At 32.2% G+C, this 22,136-nt stretch overlaps 1 protein-coding gene across 1 annotated transcript in view; it reads right to left on the reverse strand.

The window, feature by feature from the left end:
* Wnt6 (Wnt oncogene analog 6) overlaps positions 1-22,136 on the reverse strand; it is a 54,003-nt gene that overhangs the window by 15,471 nt on the left and 16,396 nt on the right. The window contains 1 exon segment of the mRNA XM_088264915.1: positions 3,781-4,001. Within this exon segment, the coding sequence (XP_088121041.1) occupies positions 3,781-4,001 (221 nt within the window).

Below are 22,136 nucleotides of genomic sequence, written 5' to 3' on the forward strand. Positions count from 1 at the left end.
GAATGCATTAACACTTTATTGGCAGCAGCACGTATCAAGCAAGGAACAAGTGAGCTGCGTCTGCAACACGTTCTTACACCTGTCAACAGAATGCGGACATGCCTTATCGTTCGATTTTAAACATTTTCCATCACTTCTCAAACTGTAACGAAACAACACTACTTACAAATTCTGATAACGTTCGCTACAAGACTTTATTTGTTTATTTACTAGACAATTTATATGGCGCCGTTTTCGTGAAAAATCGCGTCAAAGGTTGTAGACAATTTACAGTAATTTTAATCATTAAAAACCTAAATAAAATTTAACATAAATATTAATTACATATATATATATATATATATATATATATATATATATATATATATATATATATATATATATGTATATATACATATATATATATACATATATGTATATATATATGTATATATATATGTGTATATATATATGTATATATATATATATATATATATATATATATATATATAATATATATATATATATATTTATGTATATATATATATATATATATATATATATATATATATATATATATATATATATATATATATATATATATATATATATATATATATATATATATATATATATATATATATATATATATATATATATACATATATATATGCAGAGAAGAACGCCACACTCTTCTATCCTGACATACACTCCTAGCCTCCTTCACATCCATACATCTAGTCACACATGCCCCCCTATTACAAAGGATTTTGAAACTACCGGATTTTAGGTAAACATAGTATAAATATATATATATTTTTATGTTTGTATGTATAATATAACGATCTTCAAAGGCTGGCAACTATAGAAATTATGCAATTTATTTCAATCAATATTTCAACATCTAAAACTCTAGTAATATTAATTTTAAAATTGACAATTAAGAAAGAAATCAACAATAAATATGGGAGCCGAACAATGCACGTTCCGAACATTTTAAATTTGTTGCCGACGAATGTTAGAGGTCAAATTAAAATATGGATCAAAGGCAAAATAAAGGAATGGGTAAATTATCAAGAGTTAATTTTATAAAAATTGTAAAATGTATATAAGTATTCTTAATTTTTCTCTCTTTTTTGTGTGTATATTAGGTTTAAATGGTTAAAAACAATAAAAATGTATTGAAAAAGAACTCAAGGTACCTTGGTGGGTCTCTGATTTTTTTTAAATATGTTAAAAATTGTGATTTAAATAAATGTATACAATTTATGTTAAAATATTTTTTTTTTAAAATGAGCAATGATGAAAGTATTCGCTAAATTAACATTATCTCTGATATCTGAAAATTTGACGGTAAAATGGGACGAACAAAAAATATTACGTAGGCTTCAATGTGGGTAAAGCTACTATGGGTATAACCCTAAAGAATAATTAATCACATGTTCGAATCGAAGAAATCACTTCCTTAGTATGAGAAAATTTTACTTAATTATTATAAGTTGGGAAATAAAATGTCTTTTATTTTTTTTAAATATTTATATACAACAAAGAACAAATAAAATTAAAGGACATGTAATTGCATTCGCTGTGTATTCCGAAATCATAAAAAGAAAATATTTTTTTTTGTGATTATTCCCTGTTCTGCTTCTATACATCGACTATTCCAAATATTTAGCATTTTCTCTCGTATCAATATCTTAGCAAAACTAAATTTAAGTTCCGAAGTTGTCTTTTTTAAAGTTGCCTTTTTACCTTTCACACAAACCCTTATCCGCACCCCAATGGTGCATAGGACACTACATTATATGAACGCAGTGTTATCTTGATCGTTAGCACATGAAGGATGATCATCCCACCGCTTCAGGTACCAGTCCAGGGTATAAAAACAGTAAAAAAAATCAATTTCATTTATTTGACTTCCCTCCTGGGAATCGAACCCGGGACCTCCAGAACGGTAGAAGAGCGTGCTGACCATTACACTACGGAGGCGGTCTATAACGTTAGCATCTGCTAATTTAATACCAAATATTCCTTTATAACATCTTATCCAATCATTTTTTTCTGTATTTTAAATTCTTTTGCATTTTACAATAAATTATTATTACAAGTACAAGAAATATAGAATATAAATATAAAAAGATCCCACAAAGGCATGGCCTGTGTGTGGGTATACATTATATTTTAGATTATAATAATGGGCACTGGCAACAATATATTAGATATTCATATATAATTATTATCATAAAAATAAAATGAGATTAAAAGTGCTAATATAAAGTAAAAATATTTTATTTTAACAGTAAACAAAGAATCAATAAGATAAAAATGAAAAACTTAGTAAATATGTAGGTACTATATGAGTTATACGTTTAAAAGAATGCCGTACAGTTTAATTTATTGTCTTTATTTTTTAATAAATTCTCTTGTTTCCATTATAATTGTAAAAAAATGTAAAAAAATAATTAAAATATGATGTTTCCACAGTTTGACGATTCGTTTGGTTGGACACCCTGTGGTCCGTGGCTCGGCGCGGTGGTCCACGGTCCGCAGCCCGGGCTTATCTTTATGGGGCCCCGGAGGAGGGGGCCCGCTACCGATGTCGCCCGACCGTCTTCAGAGCCCCTTTTAATTGCATCAAAACTGATAACAACATGGCAGCCAGGAGATTAAAGCCGTATTTTATATATTAAACACTCTTGGGAAGACAGAAAAGATGAAGTAATTACCGCTGTTTATCACTCGTAACGTAATTATTACGTTTTCATTGTAGATTTTAGTATTCCTAGAGTCATTATTTTTAAATTAGCTATTCACACATCCACTATGAAATAATTGAAACCTCATAATGAATGAATGTAATACATAATGGATGACACAGGCTACCATTTTTCTTCCTAAATAACAATTTAAAATATATAATTATAACAATGTTACATTTTAATCATAAAATGGAAAATCATAAAGTTGGTGCTTCAATCATAAATTATAACAATTTCAAATACTAACTAACTGCAATGATTAAAGAAAACACTTATTTTTTACCACTTGAGTTTTATTATAGACTACATGTTTCAGAAGTTAAACTTCCATCATTCAGGTCTGTATAATATCATTAGTTATTATACAGTAATATAAGTGATTTTTTCACTGTAATATTTATTCAATATTATTACCCTGGACTGGGTCCTGAAGCGGAGGGCTGATCACTTTTCCTTCATGTGTAAACGATCAAGATAACACTGCGTTTATATGACGCAGTGCCCTATGCATCATTGGGGTGCGGATAAGGGTTTTTTTTATTATTATACAGACCTGAATGATGGAAGTTTAACTTCTGAAACATGTAGTCTATAATAAAACTCAAGTGGTAAAAAACAAGTGTTTTCTTTAATCATTGTAACATGTCTTACCACAAAGTTAATGCCGAAACAATAAATAAAATACTAACTAACTAGTGTTTCAAATTATTATTAAGGAAGAAAAATGGTAGCTTGTGTCATTCATTATGTATTACATTAATTCATAATGGATATTTGTATACATATAAAATATATATAAATATATATATATATATATATATATATATATATATATATATATATATATATATATATATATATATATATATATATATATATATATATATATATATATATATATATATATATATATATATATATATATATATATATATATATATATATATATAAATATATATATATTTATATTTATGCAACGAGGTCTCCCTAGCCAGACACGGGAGAAACTAATAATGCATCTATCGGACGTCGTGCGACTAACCTTTGAGCAGTATCTTCTTCATGCTCTTCCTGACGGTGGTGCAGTTCCACCGCCTGGAGCGGAACTGGTGGCCGCACTCGGCCGCGCCCATGGCCACCCCTCTGGCCACCTCCCTGAGCAGGGCCGTCTCGTTGCGGCAGATGTCGGCCAGCTTCCCGCGCAGCTTGCGGGACTTCTTGCACACCAGCCGAGGGTCCATCACCACCTGACTGCCAGTGGCCCTAGAAAGAGTTCGGCATTAACACATCTTTATTTAGAATTGAAGATGGTAAAAAGTATGAAAATCTTTACGACATTTTGAGTGTGTCCAAATACCTGTTCACAAAATCTGATAAATGTCAAAATGATAAATCAATAGATGTCTCTAGTGAAGTTCTAGTGATTCAAGAATAATGTTTCAAAAATTGGTTTATGTATGTATATAGAACTTCCAAGAATTTGAGTACACGTGTTACACGTGTGTAAAGTGATCACTTAAACCAGCCTATGACGGTCGTCAGCCCCGTTAATGCCCAGACTTCCAAATTCTTCTTCAACTTTGATGAGATGTCAAAAAAAAGTGTAAAAATACTTGATACCCGCTTCACCCACAACGAAGTGTTGATGGTACCAATAGCGAACAATAAATATGGAATAGTTCCTTCCATTTTAAATTTGCAGCTGACGTTGAGAGGGTAATATTGTAAAGTAGTTTTGATTAGTTTATTTTTTCTTATTTTTTGTGTATATATAAAGTTAAAATAAAAATAAAAACGTTTGGAAAAAAAACTCCTCCAACAAGACACTTTACGTGTCTTGGTATGTCTCTGCTAAAAAAATATATTTTAATTATGTTTATGAATTTATAAATTAATCGATATATAAAATATTACATGTAATAGTATGAGCTCATATATAATATTAAACAAATAAATAAAATTTGAAAAAATCAAAGGTAAAATAGTAAATGTAACACAGTGTATAAAGTGATCACTTAAACCAGTCAATGACAGTCCAGAAGCCCTGTAAATAACCAGGCTTCTATATTTTTCATCATATTTGGTGAAATATCAAATAAAAAAATCTTTAATCAAATATTGACGAACATAGTTTTAATGAGTTTGTAATATACAGTAGTGTTTTTTAATAATAAACAACACAATGTCATGTCCGCAGAATACTTGATATAGGTAAGGGTTCGTTGAAAAATAATTATATGTAGATACGTTTATACATAACATGTAACATGTATCTAAGTACATAGGTAATGAGGTTACCTGCAAATAAATTTCCGAAATATATTTAATAGTATCTTATACTCTCCCACATAAATTATTCTCGGTAATCAACACAATCAATGTTGCAGAGTTTGAGAGATAACATAAATCAAGTTATTCTTATCGCCACTTCTATATAAAAGCATTTGGAGAAGAGAGATGTAAACATTTTAGTAACGGGTATCGAATCGAGTGTGGCGATCAGGGGATAAGAAATATCGAGTAGCGAATATGAAGAGATTTTGGCAAAAAATATATATTTTAATATTATAAGATATAAATCTTTAAGACAATCATTTATATTTAATTCTTTCATTTTAACCCTTTGATTAATGAGTTTTGATAAAGGTTTTATATAGAAAAAGGGCAGGTTTTTGCTCACTCTTTTCAACAACGTCGTATATAAAAAATCGTCAATTTTCAGTTGTGCATGTTTTCGGAATGCCCAAAAAATGTACTATATCCCAGAAAAAGCGGCATATTTTTAACTTAATATTTACCCGCTACAGGGCAGAAAGAGTTGTTTTTGCATTTTTAAGAAAAAGTATTGTTTATTTTATTTTTTAAATATTTTTCAAATGTAGAAAAAATGTTCAGGTTTTACCTTAAAAGATCAGTTGCACAGTAAAAAGTTCAATAAGTGGCTTGATATTTATTTTTAAAACATTGTAGTATATTTTTATACTTTAAAAACGTTCTCCTGAAAAATCAAGTTTTTGATAAATGACATTGTTGAAAGGAGTGAGCGATATATAATATTAAGATTTGTAAGGAACATATAAAATAGAACGATATTGGGCGAGATAGTCCACTACAGACCATACACTATACTCGTATAATGTATATTCTAATTCGAATTATGTTAAACTAAAACTAAGAATACTGAAAAAAAATAACCAATCAAAATTTTGTTTGGGCTATTATTGTGAGGATAACTAGGAAGTTTTATAAGAAAGTGTCCAAATTTTAGTTCACAAATACTAGATTTGATTCGTTTTGGAGTTATTTATGTAAATCAAGATTTTTATTGAAACTACATGTCACAACAGATGAAGATGCTCATTCAGACAGAAATCTACGAATCTTATATGAATTTCATGAAGGTTTCTTTTAATGAAAAACTTACATATCTAGACGTTTTACTTGCTTTCATAAAGTACATTTTTAAAATAAAAAATAAAAACATATTTTCGCTCCTTACCGTCAAGTACCTACAATTTCACTTTCTTCGGGTTGGTGATACAGGTCGCAAAATGACGTCGTAATATTAAATTTATGACGGCTCAATTTTAAGCCAAATAAATAAAGATGTATTATTCCTTTGACGAGCGGAGGAAGCTCGGAAGCGTTTCTTAAATAAGATAACTGCGCGGTGGGAAAATCGTAAACGATTGGCCGGAATCGCGCAATTCTCGCTAGATAGCGTGTAACATTTCATAAAAATCACGCGAGCAATTACCTATGTCAATTTTGATTGCGCGCGCGTACCTACACCCGCTCCGTTTGTTTACTCTCCGCGAGATGCGGCCGAGTGATTGAGGACTTCCAGGAGGCCCCATAGGCCGATGGACCGCCGACAGATGTGGAGTAAACAAACCGAGCTTTAGTACCCGTTCCGTGTGATTACTTAATAGCCTCATTAAGCGCGAGTGTGCTGCTATAGAACTAGAATCCAGACTTGGGCTGCGACTACTTTTGAGATTTCCAAAAAAAACTGACTAACCATCACGGGGTAGGCAGAGAGAAGAGAACGCCACATCCACCTGTCTTCGCAAACAATCTTAGCCTCTTCCACGTTCGTGCATCTCCTCATACGTACACGCCGACTATTCGACTTTCTTCACTCGTTCGATTCACATGCCCTAACCATCTCAACATATCTTTCTTAATTTAATCAATAATGATTTTCGCCACCTTAAATAAATTATAAATAAATGTTATTAATTAGATAAGGTACCTACCCAATTTCTGAGATTCAAAGAACAATTATACACATATATAATAAAAAAATATTTATATTAATTTTCGTCGAGGTATAGTTCAACTCAACTCAACCCAACGATCATTCTAATAATTTGCTGATTTACCAATTAGTGTTCTGATGACCATTTCTAATATCTTAAAATAATATGGATTACCGATGTAAATCGAATTTTAACCCTGACAATTATTTTGGTAATCACCCTTATTAATAATTGAGCCTATTTAAAAACTTAACCAAACTTTACTAGACCCTAATAATATGCATTAACAACGTAAATTGTATTTAATGAAACCTTGATGATTGATTTGGTAAACACCGTTGTTATTAATATCACGTTTGTCTTTGAATTAATTGACCTAATATCAAGCATGTTCAGTACAATTAAGCATTCACTCTCAAGTTCAGATTAGTAAATTAATAACCCCTCGTACCGGTAATGCTGTAAATCAGTTACAGAAACGCGTGGCAAGGTTAGAAAACATTGCTGACGACCGATTATCCGTGCACCAATCCGTGCAAATGTCAGTCTGTATCCGAAGTCTGCAAAGTCGTTATGTGGCCAATATGAATTAATATTAATTCATTCTAAATGGATATCGACTAACAACTCTACATCATAATGAACAGAATCCAAAGTCGAGTAGGCGTTTTATACCTGTTCCTACAATGCAAGAACGATGGTGACCATGTTGGCGTTGGTAGTAATATTATTTAAATAATTAAAAGTATACAACAGTTATACGGGACCACTTTTTTGAGTTTATTAATATAAACACGACTAGTTTTGAGAACTCAAGTTGTTCCCATCATCAGGTGAATATATGAATTATGTATATATATTTTCCCCCGTTGATGACAAAATCTGTAGTCCTCAAAACTAATCGTGTTTAATTAATAAATTCAGAAAAGTGGTCTTTTAAAACTGCATATTTAATTTATTTAATTTCAAATATCATGTTATTTTTATAACCGAATTTTTATGACAAAATAAATTTAAATTGAGTGAATTATTTCTTTAATACACTACTTCATAACTTCAGAAAATATTAAACAAAAAATTCAGCCTGAAAATGTGTAAAAAATTATGGTTGTCAATCCCTGCCTAGTTATGTACATAACATTATTTTTGAATATATGTGGTCAAATCAAATAAATGTGGAAAAAATATTTTCCTTTTTTTTTTCTTTATGACATGCACAATTTTAACGTTGTTAGTTCAACCGATCAGGTTTAAAATTATTTAAAACAAAGGCATATTTTGTAGATTATAATCATTGTTAACTTTGTGGTATGGTAATATAACACTCTCCTTGTCATTCACCGTTTACTTTGTGTAATAACACTTTTATAAATACCTATTCGTGACTACTGATTACGGAAAATCATTCCATCCTTAGGTCATTAAAATAACATTGTTAAGATTAGACATTTGTATAAAAATAAAATTTTGAAAGAGGGAAAGAAGACAAGGATTAATTTTGTCAAATCGTAATAATTTTATTTAAATGACCTGATGATATGATTTTCCAAAACCGGTAGTCACGAATGAGTGTTTATAAAAGTGGTATTACACGTAAGTGGTATTACAAGTAAACAATGAATGATAAGGAGAGTGTTATACAAAGACATGACTAGATTTTTTTTATAAATAAGTAACAAATTTTCCCTTTGTTTACTTGTTTATGGAAATTTGGTCACCAGAATAGAGTGATTCCATTGAGTGGATGGAGTCGTGTGAAATTATCATAATTTATTGCTACCGCCACTTTAAATCGACTGGAGAAGTGTTTGTGGCCATTCATTATCTCCAACAACTTTTAATTTTTCAGTAATTAGTGAGGCCAAAAGAAGATAATCAGATTAGTCCGTCAATAAACGGACAAGAATTTTCAAACAGGTATAAAAACTCACCCACCTTTATTCGTAGGAACAAAGTCTTTTAACTTGTGAACGTTTTGAGATTTAAGATAAGAGAGTATAATTATTGTTATTGCACTAGGAACCACAGAAAATTAAACATATCTGTACCTGGCCTCACATTACTGTGGTTTAGTATGACTAAATGAAAAAAATAAGGATAGTACACTTTTCTCCTCCTTTCAACAACGTCATATACTTCTCAAAAATCGTCAATTTTCAGTTGTGCATGTTTTCGGAATGCCCAAAAAATGTACTATATCCCAGCAAAAGCGGCATATTTTTAACTTAATATTTACCCGCTACAGGGCAGAAAGTGTTTTTGCATTTAAAAAAAAGGTATTGTTTAATTATTTTTTAAAATAAATTACATATTTTTCAAATGGAGAAAAAACATTCAGGTTTTACTTAAAAAGATTTGTTGCTCAACAAAAAACTCAATAAGTGGCTTGATATTTATTTTTAATACATTTTATTATATTTTTAAACTTTAAAAACGATCTCCTGAGAAATCAAGTTTTTTGATTTATGACGTCGTTGAAAGGAGTGAGCAATATGTTTATTTTCCCATTTTTTCTTCCCGCTAAATGTCCAGCACCTCCTATCGCTAAGGTCTCAAAAAATGCAATCATAATGCACTTGAAAAATATCGCAAACACATTTGAGTAGCAGCCATTAAAGAGTGTAAATTTGCAGCATAATAAAAAAAATACCAGTTGCTTCAATTGCACTCAATTTTGGGTGCTTTGCAAAAAATTCACATTGTTTGTTAGTATAAAATATTAAAGCAACTATCAAGAAACACGCTATCCGCCATGACCAATGTTAAGTTTTTCGTGTGTTGCTGATAAACAGATGACGCTGACCTTTTGCTCTGAAAAAAGCATAGTGTAGATATATATTTTATTCTCTTTTTTCTTCTTACCCTTTTCCGCACCGAATGGTGCATAGGGCACTGAATCAAATTGATAAAATGTACAGTTAATTTTTAATTATAGGAAGGCAAGGTGATGCTTCGATTACCAGGCTGAGGTAGTATCAAATAAGTATTACAGTGAAAAAGTCTCTCATTTATTCGACATACCTGGGAATCAAACTCGAGTCCTCCTGCACGGAAGCTAAACGGGGTAACCATTACTGTCCAAAAAAGATGCAGAATTTAACGCTAAATCGTTTTATCTTATTTTTATGATAATCAAATAAAAACAAAAAAAACTTTTAATTTTGAAAAGTTGTTAAACGTAAAAAAGTTTAAACTTTGAATTACTATCCACTACGAGTATCAAAGAATAATATAAATAAGCTGGATGCCTTTAACGGTCAGTTATTACAGAATCTTTCCTACTTACTTATAACCTTTATCCGCACCCAATGGTGCATAGGGCACTGCATCAAATTGACACAGTGTTATTTAGATCATTACTTACATGAAGGCAAGCTGATCATTCTTGCGCTTTAGGAACCAGTCCAGGGTAATATTAAATGTATATTACAGTGTGAAATCACTAATATTTATTTTCACTCCCCCTGGGAATCGAACCCGGGACCTCCAGTACGGTAGATAAACACGCTGACCAATAAACCACGGAGGCGGACACTTTTAACACACTTTGACGGTCAGTTATTTTAGAATTTTTCGCACACTAACATCTTAAATTTGTTGAGAATTATTTCAGTTTCTTCTTTCATCCATGATTGAATTGTATGAAATTGTGAGGATTGATACTCAGCTGTTCTTTGTAATTTTCAAGCTGTGAGATGTATTACGTCTACTTACCAAAACTCGGTCAAGAAACATAAAATTACAACTCTCTTTAATCTCTGGCACTTGACAACCGAAATACTTTATGATTTTTCTTGAAAGCTACAATATGGAAAATTTCTATGACTTCATCCTTGAAAATCTGTAAGACGTTCTAAAATTAGTCTGAAAAAAGAAAATAAAAAAATCATTCAATCTTTTCTCTGTTTTTTACTGTATGTTTACTTTAAAGATTTGAAGAGAAATATTATTCTTATCATTTCCGTTGTTCTTTTCGGAGTGTACCATAAATAAATAAAACTCTTTGAAAATTTTTCAGAAGTATTTAAAATAAATCACACGTTTTCTTCAGTCGGCATTTTATTTATCCATATAAATAAAAATATAAATGTTAGTTTGTTCAAATTCTGCGGAGAATTTTAGGCGTGTAACATTTTAATTATAACGTGGAAAATCACACAGTCAGTGCTTCAAATGTAAATTATATAAATATTAAGCTATGTAACGAAAAGGATTTTTTTGTTAAAAACACCTTTTTTGGATTGAGAAAATAAGTTTTTCTTCGAAATAAATACATGGTTTTGAAAAGAAAAGAGGTATTAAAATGTATCTTTACCTCATGTTAAAAAATATGTAAGTATAAAAAAATTACAATTTAAGTATATTTTTTACAAAAAAATCAAATTCCAATACGTTTTCTAAAAAAATGTGCCCAGAGACACGTCTGACTACTCGTGCAGCCTGTCGCTTACTGTTTGCGAGTACCCCCTTAAGAGAGTGGTTCCCTTGTAGCACAAGTCACTATTTAGAGCATCTGCAGACAAACAAAAATGTATTTTCATCTCACCAATAGATGTCTGTAGTGAAGTTCTAGTGATTCAAGAACAAGGTTTCTTAATTGGTTCATGTATATATAGAACTTCAAAGAATTTGAGTAGTTTGGTAGTCAATAACGGGTAGAATTGCACGTGTGTAAAGTGATCACTTTAACCAGCCTGTGACGGTCGTCAGCCCCGTAAATGCCCAGACTTCCATATTTTTCTTCATCTTTGATGAGATGTTAAAAAATAATATGAAACAAAAATGTCACGATGATTTCTAACCTTCAGCGTAGAGTAACACAACAAGAAAAGGAAGAATATACATTTTTTTTCGAAAAATTGATTTACGTTTTCCCCATCTTGCATCCCTCTAAATAAAAAGTGTACCTGGAACAATGAACACGTGCCACATCAGCCTCCTTCCAGAGAGGGATTTATAATATCTCCCTTGATTTGTCGGACGATAATGCGCAGACGCGACGTTAAATAGCCATGTAGCCTACTGAACGATTCAATGCAAATGTCCATTAACAGGAGCGCAACAACAGACGTGGACCTCCGAAGGAAAAATGATGACGTCGAACAATAAATAAATCCGCCGGACGGGACGACCCGAGAGCCATGCAAACAAGTGTGACGTATACCGCACACAACCTTCTGTATGATCATGTGATCCTGGTACTTCTGATAAACAAACCTGCTACTTTCTTCTACGTTTTGGGCCAGTATTTTTGTGTTTGTTGTATTTTATCGCAGTAATATTTATTATGTTTCCCTGGACAAGTCATCTTGGCATTATCTGATGCAGTACCGAATCCACTACTCGGTGCGTGTGAGGCAAAAAGTCTACATTAATTTCATTTCATAAGGTAATTTTTTTTAAATCTGTCAAATAAACAATATGAAATCAGTTTACATCACAATATTGTTAGCACTTTCATATTATATAGCATATGATGTGTATTTGTGGTCAGTTATGTATTGAAATGAATTGACAGTTATCATGTCATATCAACTTGTTTAATATTAATCAATGATTAAAGATAACACTTGTTTTATACCACTTGAGTTTTATTAATGACTACATGTTTCGGAATTTAAACTTCCATCATTCAGGTCTGTATAATAACTAAAATATAAAATTGTTCTATAAATAAGGAAAGTGGAAAGTTAGGGGAAAGGGTTAGTCAAGGGGCGGAGTTTGAAAACAAAGGAAAAAAAGCAAAGGTGAAGAATTTTGAAACAATATATTATTCAATAAATTATTAGTTAATGCTGAAACAATAAATAAAATCTAATATTAATGTTGTTTTGAACTATTTTATGAGACTATTGGTTATTATTTTCAGTATTAATCTGACCACTAACTAAAATATCATTGATAATAACTAAAAGGATTTTAGGAAAAATATCCTATTATAAACAAAATTATTGTTGAGTAATTAATTAAACGCTTTGACTCAAATAAATTTGTCTTTAAATTGGAAAAATACCATAATGTAAAAAGTTCGTTCCCAAAACAGTAAAAAAATATGCACTTAAGCCATAAATAAGTAATAATGAGCTCCCTCAGACGAATGTGTGGAAAATCATTGTATGACAGAATTAAAAACGACGATATAAGAAAGGAATGTAAGGCTGAACGAGGAATAATTGAAAAGATTAGGAAGAGTTCTTTGCGGTGTTATGGACATGTAGAGCGAATGGATAGCGAGAGAATGACTAAGAAAATATATGTGGCGAATGTGAGAGAGAAAACAGAACGTGGACGACCGAAAAAGACTTGGCACGATCAGATCAATCAGAACCTAAAATCTGGCGGTGTCAAAAGTCTGCGTAATCGGAGGGCATGTATGACTAGATGTACGGATGTGAAGGAGGCGAGGAGTGTATGTCAGGACAGAAGAGTGTGGCTTTCCATCCTCTCTGCCTACCCCTGCGGGGAAACGGCGTGATGGTAGTAGTAGTAGTAGTAGTAGTTCTTTATTGATTTATAGTAAAAATAAGTATTTTTACTACAAATCAAGAAAGTATTTTCCAATAACGGCTTTATCCATTGAAACGTCTCAAAACCTAAACGCCAATACGGTTTTACATCAAGTAATTTCTGTGGGAATAGCCTCTTATATCGGTAATTGTCTGGCCAGGGTACTGGCATCCCATCAAGAGGAATTCGCTGGCAGCATTGTTGACCGATAATGGCGGCGACCATAGAGCATCGAGGCGGCAACAATTGACGGACAATCGCGAGGGCCACATGTAAATGAGCCAATATGGCTCCATAAATCCGTCAGCTGTTGCTGCGCCGCTTCACCAATAAAGAACCAACAACTCGGATTTCGCTATTTATGCTGAATCGAATTGCTAATTGAAATCAACCTTGCTGACTTCACAATTGGATGGAGTAACATGCTTGAGCCAACTGACAGAATTCAAAGATATAATCGATTTATGGTAAATACTCGTTTCCATATTGTTGTTTAATTTAAGACATAAATCATGGTAGAAATGATGCTTAGGATATAATATTTACTGTTTCGGCATTTACCCTATGGTAAGACATGTTAAAATGGTTAAGGAAACACTTGTTTTATTATTATTTGTATAATATCCAACCAGCATATTATACAAATAATAATTTACATAAACTCCTCGATAACTCAAAATCAAAAATAGATATATTACAAAAAAGTGGTATTTATGAAATTTCGTGAAGAGATTGCGATAAAAAATATACAGGCCAAAGCGCGAGAAATTTAAAGATTAGAATTAAAGAACATCGTAACGGTCTTGTTAGTAATTATTTTTCGGAATTTGCAAATCACATAATAGATACAAATCACTCATTCCACTCTCATAAATTAAAATTATTACACCTTGTACCACATAAAGGCCAAATTATGAATTATTTAGAAAATTTAGGAATCCAAAAAAACCTAAATTCTAATAATAATTTATTAAATAATAAATTCTTTCAAAATTTTTCACCTTTGCTTTCCATTTTTCCATTGTTTTCAAACTCCGCCCCTTGACCAACCCCCTCCCCCTAACTTACCCCTCTCCTTATTTATAGAACAGTTTTTTATTAGTTATTATTCAGACCTGACGATGGAAGTATAGCTTCCGAAACATAATAAACTCAAGTGGTATAAAAACGAGTGTTTGCTTAATCATCTTAGGATATAATATTTCAGTAACGAGTTACCTTTCTAATAGAGCGTACTGATCGTGTTTAGGGAGTGAGTACCTACGCCTTACAAATACGCTTTGAATTTACAACATTTTGAGTGTGTCCAAATACTTGTTCACAGAATCTGGATTATCTCCAATTACAGGAGTTATTTTCATATAATTTTTTGACATCTCATCAAAGATGAAGAAGAATATGGAAGTCTGGGCATTTACGGGGCTGACGACCGTTATAGGCTGGTTTAAGTGATCACTTTACACACGTGTAACATTCACCAATTCTACCCATTATTGACAACCACACTACTCAAATTCTTGGAAGTTCTATATATATTAACCAATTTAGAAACCTTGTTCTTGAATCACTAGAACTTCACTAGAGACATCTATTGGTGAGATGTAAAGTTGAGTAGTGTGGTTGTCAATAATGGGTAGAATTGGTGAATGTTACACGTGTGTAAAGTGATCACTTAAACCAGCCTATCACGGTCGTCAGCCCCGTAAATGCCCAGACTTCCATATTCTTCTTCATCTTTGATGAGATGTCAAAAAATAATACGTTTTGAATTGATATCTCATTATAGATGAAGATGCATGTGGATGTCTGAACCACCTTACTCAAATTTTGGTTGTTTTAAATTATATTTATGCATCGATTGACACTTTATTTCACATACTAGTTCTCGGCACCATCTTTGCTTGAGATTGATCAAAAGTAGACAAACGTAGATTATTTGTCAAAAATATTCGACTCAAATTTATTTTATTGTTCTTTATTCACTCATTCGATTTACATGCCCAAATCATCTCAACACCCTTTCTTAATTTCTATTATATAATACTTATCTCAGCCTTGTATTCTTTCCACATATCACCATTCGAACATCTATCATACGTCGTCACTAAGAAATCACATTTCAACAGCATTCAGTATACTTTCATCCTTTTCTTACTAACTTCATACTTTACTTTCCTTGTATTAGTTTTGGAACCGGGAGTCCGTTGTATATTATGCATGTATTTGTATAATTAATTCCATTTTCTTACTTCGTATCCTTTATTATTTTTTTAACACTGTTCATTATTGTTACAAACGATTTGTAAAATACACTCGTGCCGTATATAAATAAATAAATAAATGAATTTCCCCCGTTTCGTCGGTGCGTGGATCGCGAACGCAGCGGGCTGTCCGCGCGAGACGGCCGGAGATGTCGCAGGATGTCGCAAGACGTCGCAAGATGTCGCGAGATGTCGGCACATGTCTGGGCAGCCCGAGGACGCGCCTGCGCCTGTTGGCCCCCGAGATTTATTACTCAGCCACTTGACGAACTGTCACCAAACAGTTGTATTTTCGCTTCTCAAAAAGTACCTAATGTTTCCGCTGTTTCTTCGATCCAACGCCAACTATATTACAATCGAATTTTTGTGTTTACCAGTCCATGATCTCAGTATTATATAGTATTTATTTATTTATATTTCAAATAACATATAACATTAATAATAATCCTCACTGAGTTTTCCCGTTCCGAGGGCACATTTTAAAATACTTATTTGTAAAACTTTATGCAAGAAAATTGTTTATAAAATGCAATCAAAAAGGACATGGACGGATAATGCGATCTATTTCAGATCTATCTACCTCAATTATCCCTCAAACTCTCATCCGCACCCGATGGTGCATAGGGTGTTAGCGCAGTGTTATCTTGATCGTTAACACATGAAGGAAATGTGATCAGATTTCCACGTCAGGTACTAGTCCGGCGTAATATTAAATAAACATTACAGTGTAAAACCACTAATATTTATTTTCGAACCCCTCTGGGAATCGAATCCGGGATCTCCAGCACTGTAGCTAAACACGCTAACCATTACACTGCGGCGAATTACTCTCACCTCCATTATAGATTTATGAATAGCTCTTTTATAGGTACCACATTTTATTTTTAATGATAAAACTACATGTTGTATGTCCTTCTATCATGGACAACGTCACCTAGGTCATAGATATCTTTCGTGGGAGATCCATGGCGATTGCCTAGTTCACAATATGATCCATTAAATACACATCGCTCACTCCTTTCAACAACGTCATATATCAAAAAACTTGATTTTTCAGGAGAACGTTTTTAATGTCACTTCAAACTTTTTTAATATCCTTACGTTTGTAAGGATATTAAAAAAGTTTGAAGTGAGTGGGAATATAACGACAAAAATCAATACATTTTTTAAAAGTTAATGATCTTCTAACCCTTATCCGCACCCAATGGTGCATAGGGCACTGCATCGTAGCGACGCAGTGTTATCTTGATCGTAAATTGCATGAAGGCTGCGCTTCTTGTACCAGTCTAGGGTGATATTAAATAAATATGAGAGTGAAAATCGGCCATATTTATTTTGACCGTCCTGGGAATCGAATCCGGGACCTCCAGCACGGTAGCCAAACGCGCTGACCGCTGCGCTACGGAGGTGGACGAAATGAAGTTAATGATAGGTTATAAAATATTGTTTATACATAAGTGTGTAGTTTATAGGGTATCGCGGTGGAAAGCTGAATATTTCCGACGGCGCAGATGAAATAAAAGCATTAATGCGAACCGACAGTTGGGAACTGGTTTTCTGTACATCTCCTCACCATATCTGCACCCCTGGTGATGCTTGTCAACTACTGCGATGCGATCCCTACTCGTAAATGCGTGATTTTATTATTGTAATATAAACCCACTAAGGATTTAACAACGGCTTCCACAAAATTTTGAATTTGAACATAAAAAAATGTAAAATAATGTCCTACATATCGCTCACTTCTTTCAAGAACGTCATAAATCAAAAATCGACAATTTTCAGTTGTGCATGTTTTCGGAATGCCCAGAAAATGTGCTATATCCCGGCAAAAGCGGCATATTTTAAACATAATATTTACCCGCTACAGGGCAGAAAGTGTTGTTTTTGCATTTTGAAGAAAAGGTATTGTTTAATTATTTTTTTTAAATATACTAGTAATTTTTCAAATGGAGGAAAAACCCCCAGGTTTTGCCTAAAAAGATCTGTTGCACAGTAAAAAGTTTAATAAGTGGCTTGATATTTATTTTTAATATATTGTATTATATTTTTAAACTTTAAAAACGTTATCCTGAAAAATCAAGTTTTTTGATTTATGACGTTCTTGAAAGGAGTGAGCGATATTGGATTTTAAGTTAGATAACATGGTAGAACTTAAAGGTATATTTGGTTAGTTTATTTATCGATTTAATATCCGATTCAAAAACACGTGGATATAATTCAGAATTGGTAGTAGATTAACGATAAAATAGATGCCATATCTGAATTTCCAACACGCACGGCTATCGTTCTGGAGGTCCCGGGTTCAATTCCCAAGAGGGATAAAATAAATATGCGATTTTTCTCACTGTTATATGTATTCAATATTACCGTGGACTGGTACCTGAAGCGAAGGGGTGATCACCTTTCCTTCATGTGTAAACGATCAAGATTGAAGAACACTGCTTTTATATGACGCAGTGCTCTATGCACCATTGGGTGAGGATAAGGGTTTTATTATTATTTATAATCTAAATTTAAATAAAGGATTCTTACTTTATATTATGTAGAAATGGAAGTTAGACTAATTCCATTGATACTTTTGCTCGGTGATTTTGAAGTTGATAAAATAAAAATATATATATTTGTAATTTATTTGAACTTATTTTAAAACTTTCGTGATTTTTCCTTATACTCTTATCAAACGCCTTTCCTTGAAGTTTATGAGATTAAGATGAGAGTGTGAATCCTTGTTCACAAATTTGGGCTTCTCCACTTAGGAGTAATTTTTATATTGACATCTCAACGTAGATGAAGAAGAATATGGTAAGAATAAGTCTGGATATTTACTACCTCTCATAGGCTGGTTTAAATTAACACTTTATACAGGTGTAACATTTAAACTCTTTTTTGAAAAATTGGAACTCACGGATAACTGACACGTTCTTTCATAGGAGTTCTCTATGGTTGAGTTGAGTAAGTTTTATATTTTCTTTGGAAGAGACCCTTAAGTAGAGAAACCTTAAGAATTTGGATACACCCAACATAATGTGAATAAAATGGTATATATTATATAAACAGTATTTTGAAAATGTCCTTGTTTCTCATAATTTTTGGATTGAACATTACAAAAATTTTTATATACTCGTATACAAATATCGGGTTGTGGTCCCGTGGTTAGTGTCGCGGACTCTTGACTCGGAGTTTCTGGGTTCGAATCCACTCTACCACAATTCGATACCTATTTTTGATAATGAGCTTCGCAGGCTCACGGAAATGGTATGAAAGTGCACAAATATTTCTAATTTTTAATTCAAATAAAAAAATTATATATGTACCTACTATGAATATTAATTTCTTTACATTTTGAAATAAAGCAAATAAATAAATAGAAAGTATTATTTCTGTCCAGTAGAAATGTACCCACATACTGAAACCTAGCCGATAAAATAAAAACCTGGAACTAATTCGATTAGAGCTTTATGGATCCCCTGTGGTCGACACTACTTCTGACAAATCACTGTGAACCAAGTTTTTGTTTCTAGTACACATTATTGCAAGAGTTGCTTATATTATATGTTGTGTAATAAATATACGATGGACTTTCTCGTTATTCATCAGCGGGAAGTCCCTTTTTGCGTCATACTGATCTTTACTGAGTAAGAATTTACCTTATTTAGACCTATTATTGCAACGAGAAAGATAATTTTGAAAAAAATGTAATGAAATTAAATTGCGCGTGAGAACATTTATTACTCGTATATGTAAAAAGTACATTCGAGTGTATCCTTTTATGTTTCAAATTTAATATATGATTTTAAAAAAATATTTAAAAAATCATGAAATCATGAAGCATAAATAGAGAATTTGTCAATCCAAATTGTTTACGTATGTTGTTAGACAAAAAGCAGAAGAAGACCGAGAAATACTTGATCACCGCATGATCAAATATTTCAAATACTTGAAAAATTCGATGGAATGTATGAGGTGATGCGTCAATATGGAAGAGGCGAAGATTCTTTGCAAAGTGAGATTGGTGTAGCGTTCTATTCTCTCTGCCTACCCCTGCAAGAAGTGGCGTGATAGTTCGCAACTCAGTTGTTTAGAGATAATAAATTAATACTTATGTATTTTTCGTACATGATTTATTTTGGTTTATATAACACTTTCGCTATCACTGAATTCTGCACAAAACACTCTTTTATCATATGATATCAATTACAAACTATTTTTTAATCAGAATTTGTATTTTTAACATTTCAGTAGGGCTACGAAATCATTAATCTGATCTGATAGAAATGAAATCTTTCATCGTTACTTTTGTTACCCCTGGACCGAATAGTTCCACCTGTATTTTGGCCAGTGGCTGTATTGAAATTAATCCCGGCCAGATGCATAAATGCATACAGTCTTATCTCCCATCAGATTGTTTATTCGAGTAAAACGAGTATGGATTCCTACCGCAGCCAGGTCGCGAGATGTCGTTTTATTTATTTGCTTAACTGTGTATTCCGAAAATGTGGTGATCAAAAATCAAAATTGTCCACAATATGAATTGAAAAATTGAAGAACCTCATGCCGCGTGATAAAATGTTTGTTAATAATTCAATAGATTAATTTTTGTCTTGAACGTATGTACTGTCAGCGGTGGAATTCCATGAAGGCATATTTGAAGTGAACATTCTAGTTCAATGGAGAAAAATATGGATAACTGCCACAGTGAAGAAAATTTGTCATTTCATTTCTTCGATTTTTTCAGCGATAAAATATAGTTTTGAATCAGAGTTTTGATACTTGGATGAAGATAGTAGTCTGGTTGGGTTTTAAAAAATAATGACTGATATTCATGGTACGAATTTTTATTATTGCCAAATGTAATTGCAATAATTGACTTACATTTCAGTACCTACTTGATGCAAACAAAAAAAGTGCCTCTACCAAAAAAACATTAATCTACTTTGCCCAAACACGTAATATTAGTATGATTATATATATATATATATATATATATATATATATATATATATATATATATATATATATATATATATATATATATATATATATATATATATATATATATATATATATTAAATATATATATATATATAAATATATATAAAATATATAGGCATCTGCATCGCATTGGGACGGGTTCCAAGTGCGACGTGTAGATACAACGCGCGGCCACATTCTGCGATGATAACACGACATAAATTTAAGGAGCTAAAATTGGATGTTTTGAAGCATCTACCTTACTCTCCTGATTTAACTCCTTCTGATTTTTACTTATTTTTATCTTTACAAAATGATTAAAACGGAAAAAAAATCACAACAACGGAGGAGGTGAAAACAGCACTGGAAACGTTCTTTGCATATATTATGTATTACAATGTTAACTGGTCATTTTAAGATTTAAAAAATTAATATTTACCAGCCATTTTTGCAATCAGTTATCGCAATCATCTTCATCTCGTAAGGACTGTGCCAATACCGAATATCGATACAAAACCATGGGCGGTATGGGATATGATGAGCAGCCTATAGGGGGATCGCGATAGCGTCAGCGGGGAGCCATATTGCCAATCGTCGTGTGCATACTGATGGCATATATTGTCACCTCCTCCGTATGCAAATACCTCCTCCTGAATTGATCACTTCCTCCGATACGACGTCACGAGGCAGTCAGTTGAAGTCTACTCGTTAGAAATGGAAGATTGAGTATCCAATATCTACCTACAATATTGATACATTTAAATTACGTAAAAACTATAAATGTAACTAATGAATATAAGATTATTAGATGAATTATTTTCATGTGTTAAATAAAAATCCACTCCCTAAAACCAACCAATACGATTTTATTTAAGGAGTAATACAGAGATACAAAATACTTAATAAACACGAATTGCTTTTTGAGGAGAGATTATCGTAATGCGGGTATTTACAGGGCTTCCAACATGTCATCGCCAAAATCCTCGAGGGTCAAATTCAGTAATTATGAAAAAACTAGGACATTCTCAAAATACTACTCTTCGAATAGTGAAATAATGAAAAATGAAAGGATAAGATAAGTATGCATTATCGATAAACTTGCAATTAAGAAGGATGTGTTGATATAGTATGGACACGTAGAACGAATGAGTGAGGAAAAAACGCTAAAAAATGAGTCGAATGTAGTTGGTAGGAGCAGAGGAAGACTGAGAAATGATTTTGCCTTATTTGAAAGTACTTATGTGGGGTCACGTCAGGAGTCAGAATAATCGACGGGTATGTACGAGAAGATACATGAATGTAAACGAGGCAACAATTGTTTGCAAAGACAGACTGGTATGGCGTTCCATTCTCTCTGTCTACCCCTACGGCGAAGCTGTGTGATGTTTATTTCG

The sequence above is a fragment of the Brachycentrus maculatus genome, unplaced genomic scaffold (assembly GCF_059751285.1).
Source record: "Brachycentrus maculatus isolate JH-2025_06_01 unplaced genomic scaffold, ASM5975128v1 h1tg000240l, whole genome shotgun sequence".
Classification (NCBI taxonomy): domain Eukaryota; kingdom Metazoa; phylum Arthropoda; class Insecta; order Trichoptera; family Brachycentridae; genus Brachycentrus; species Brachycentrus maculatus.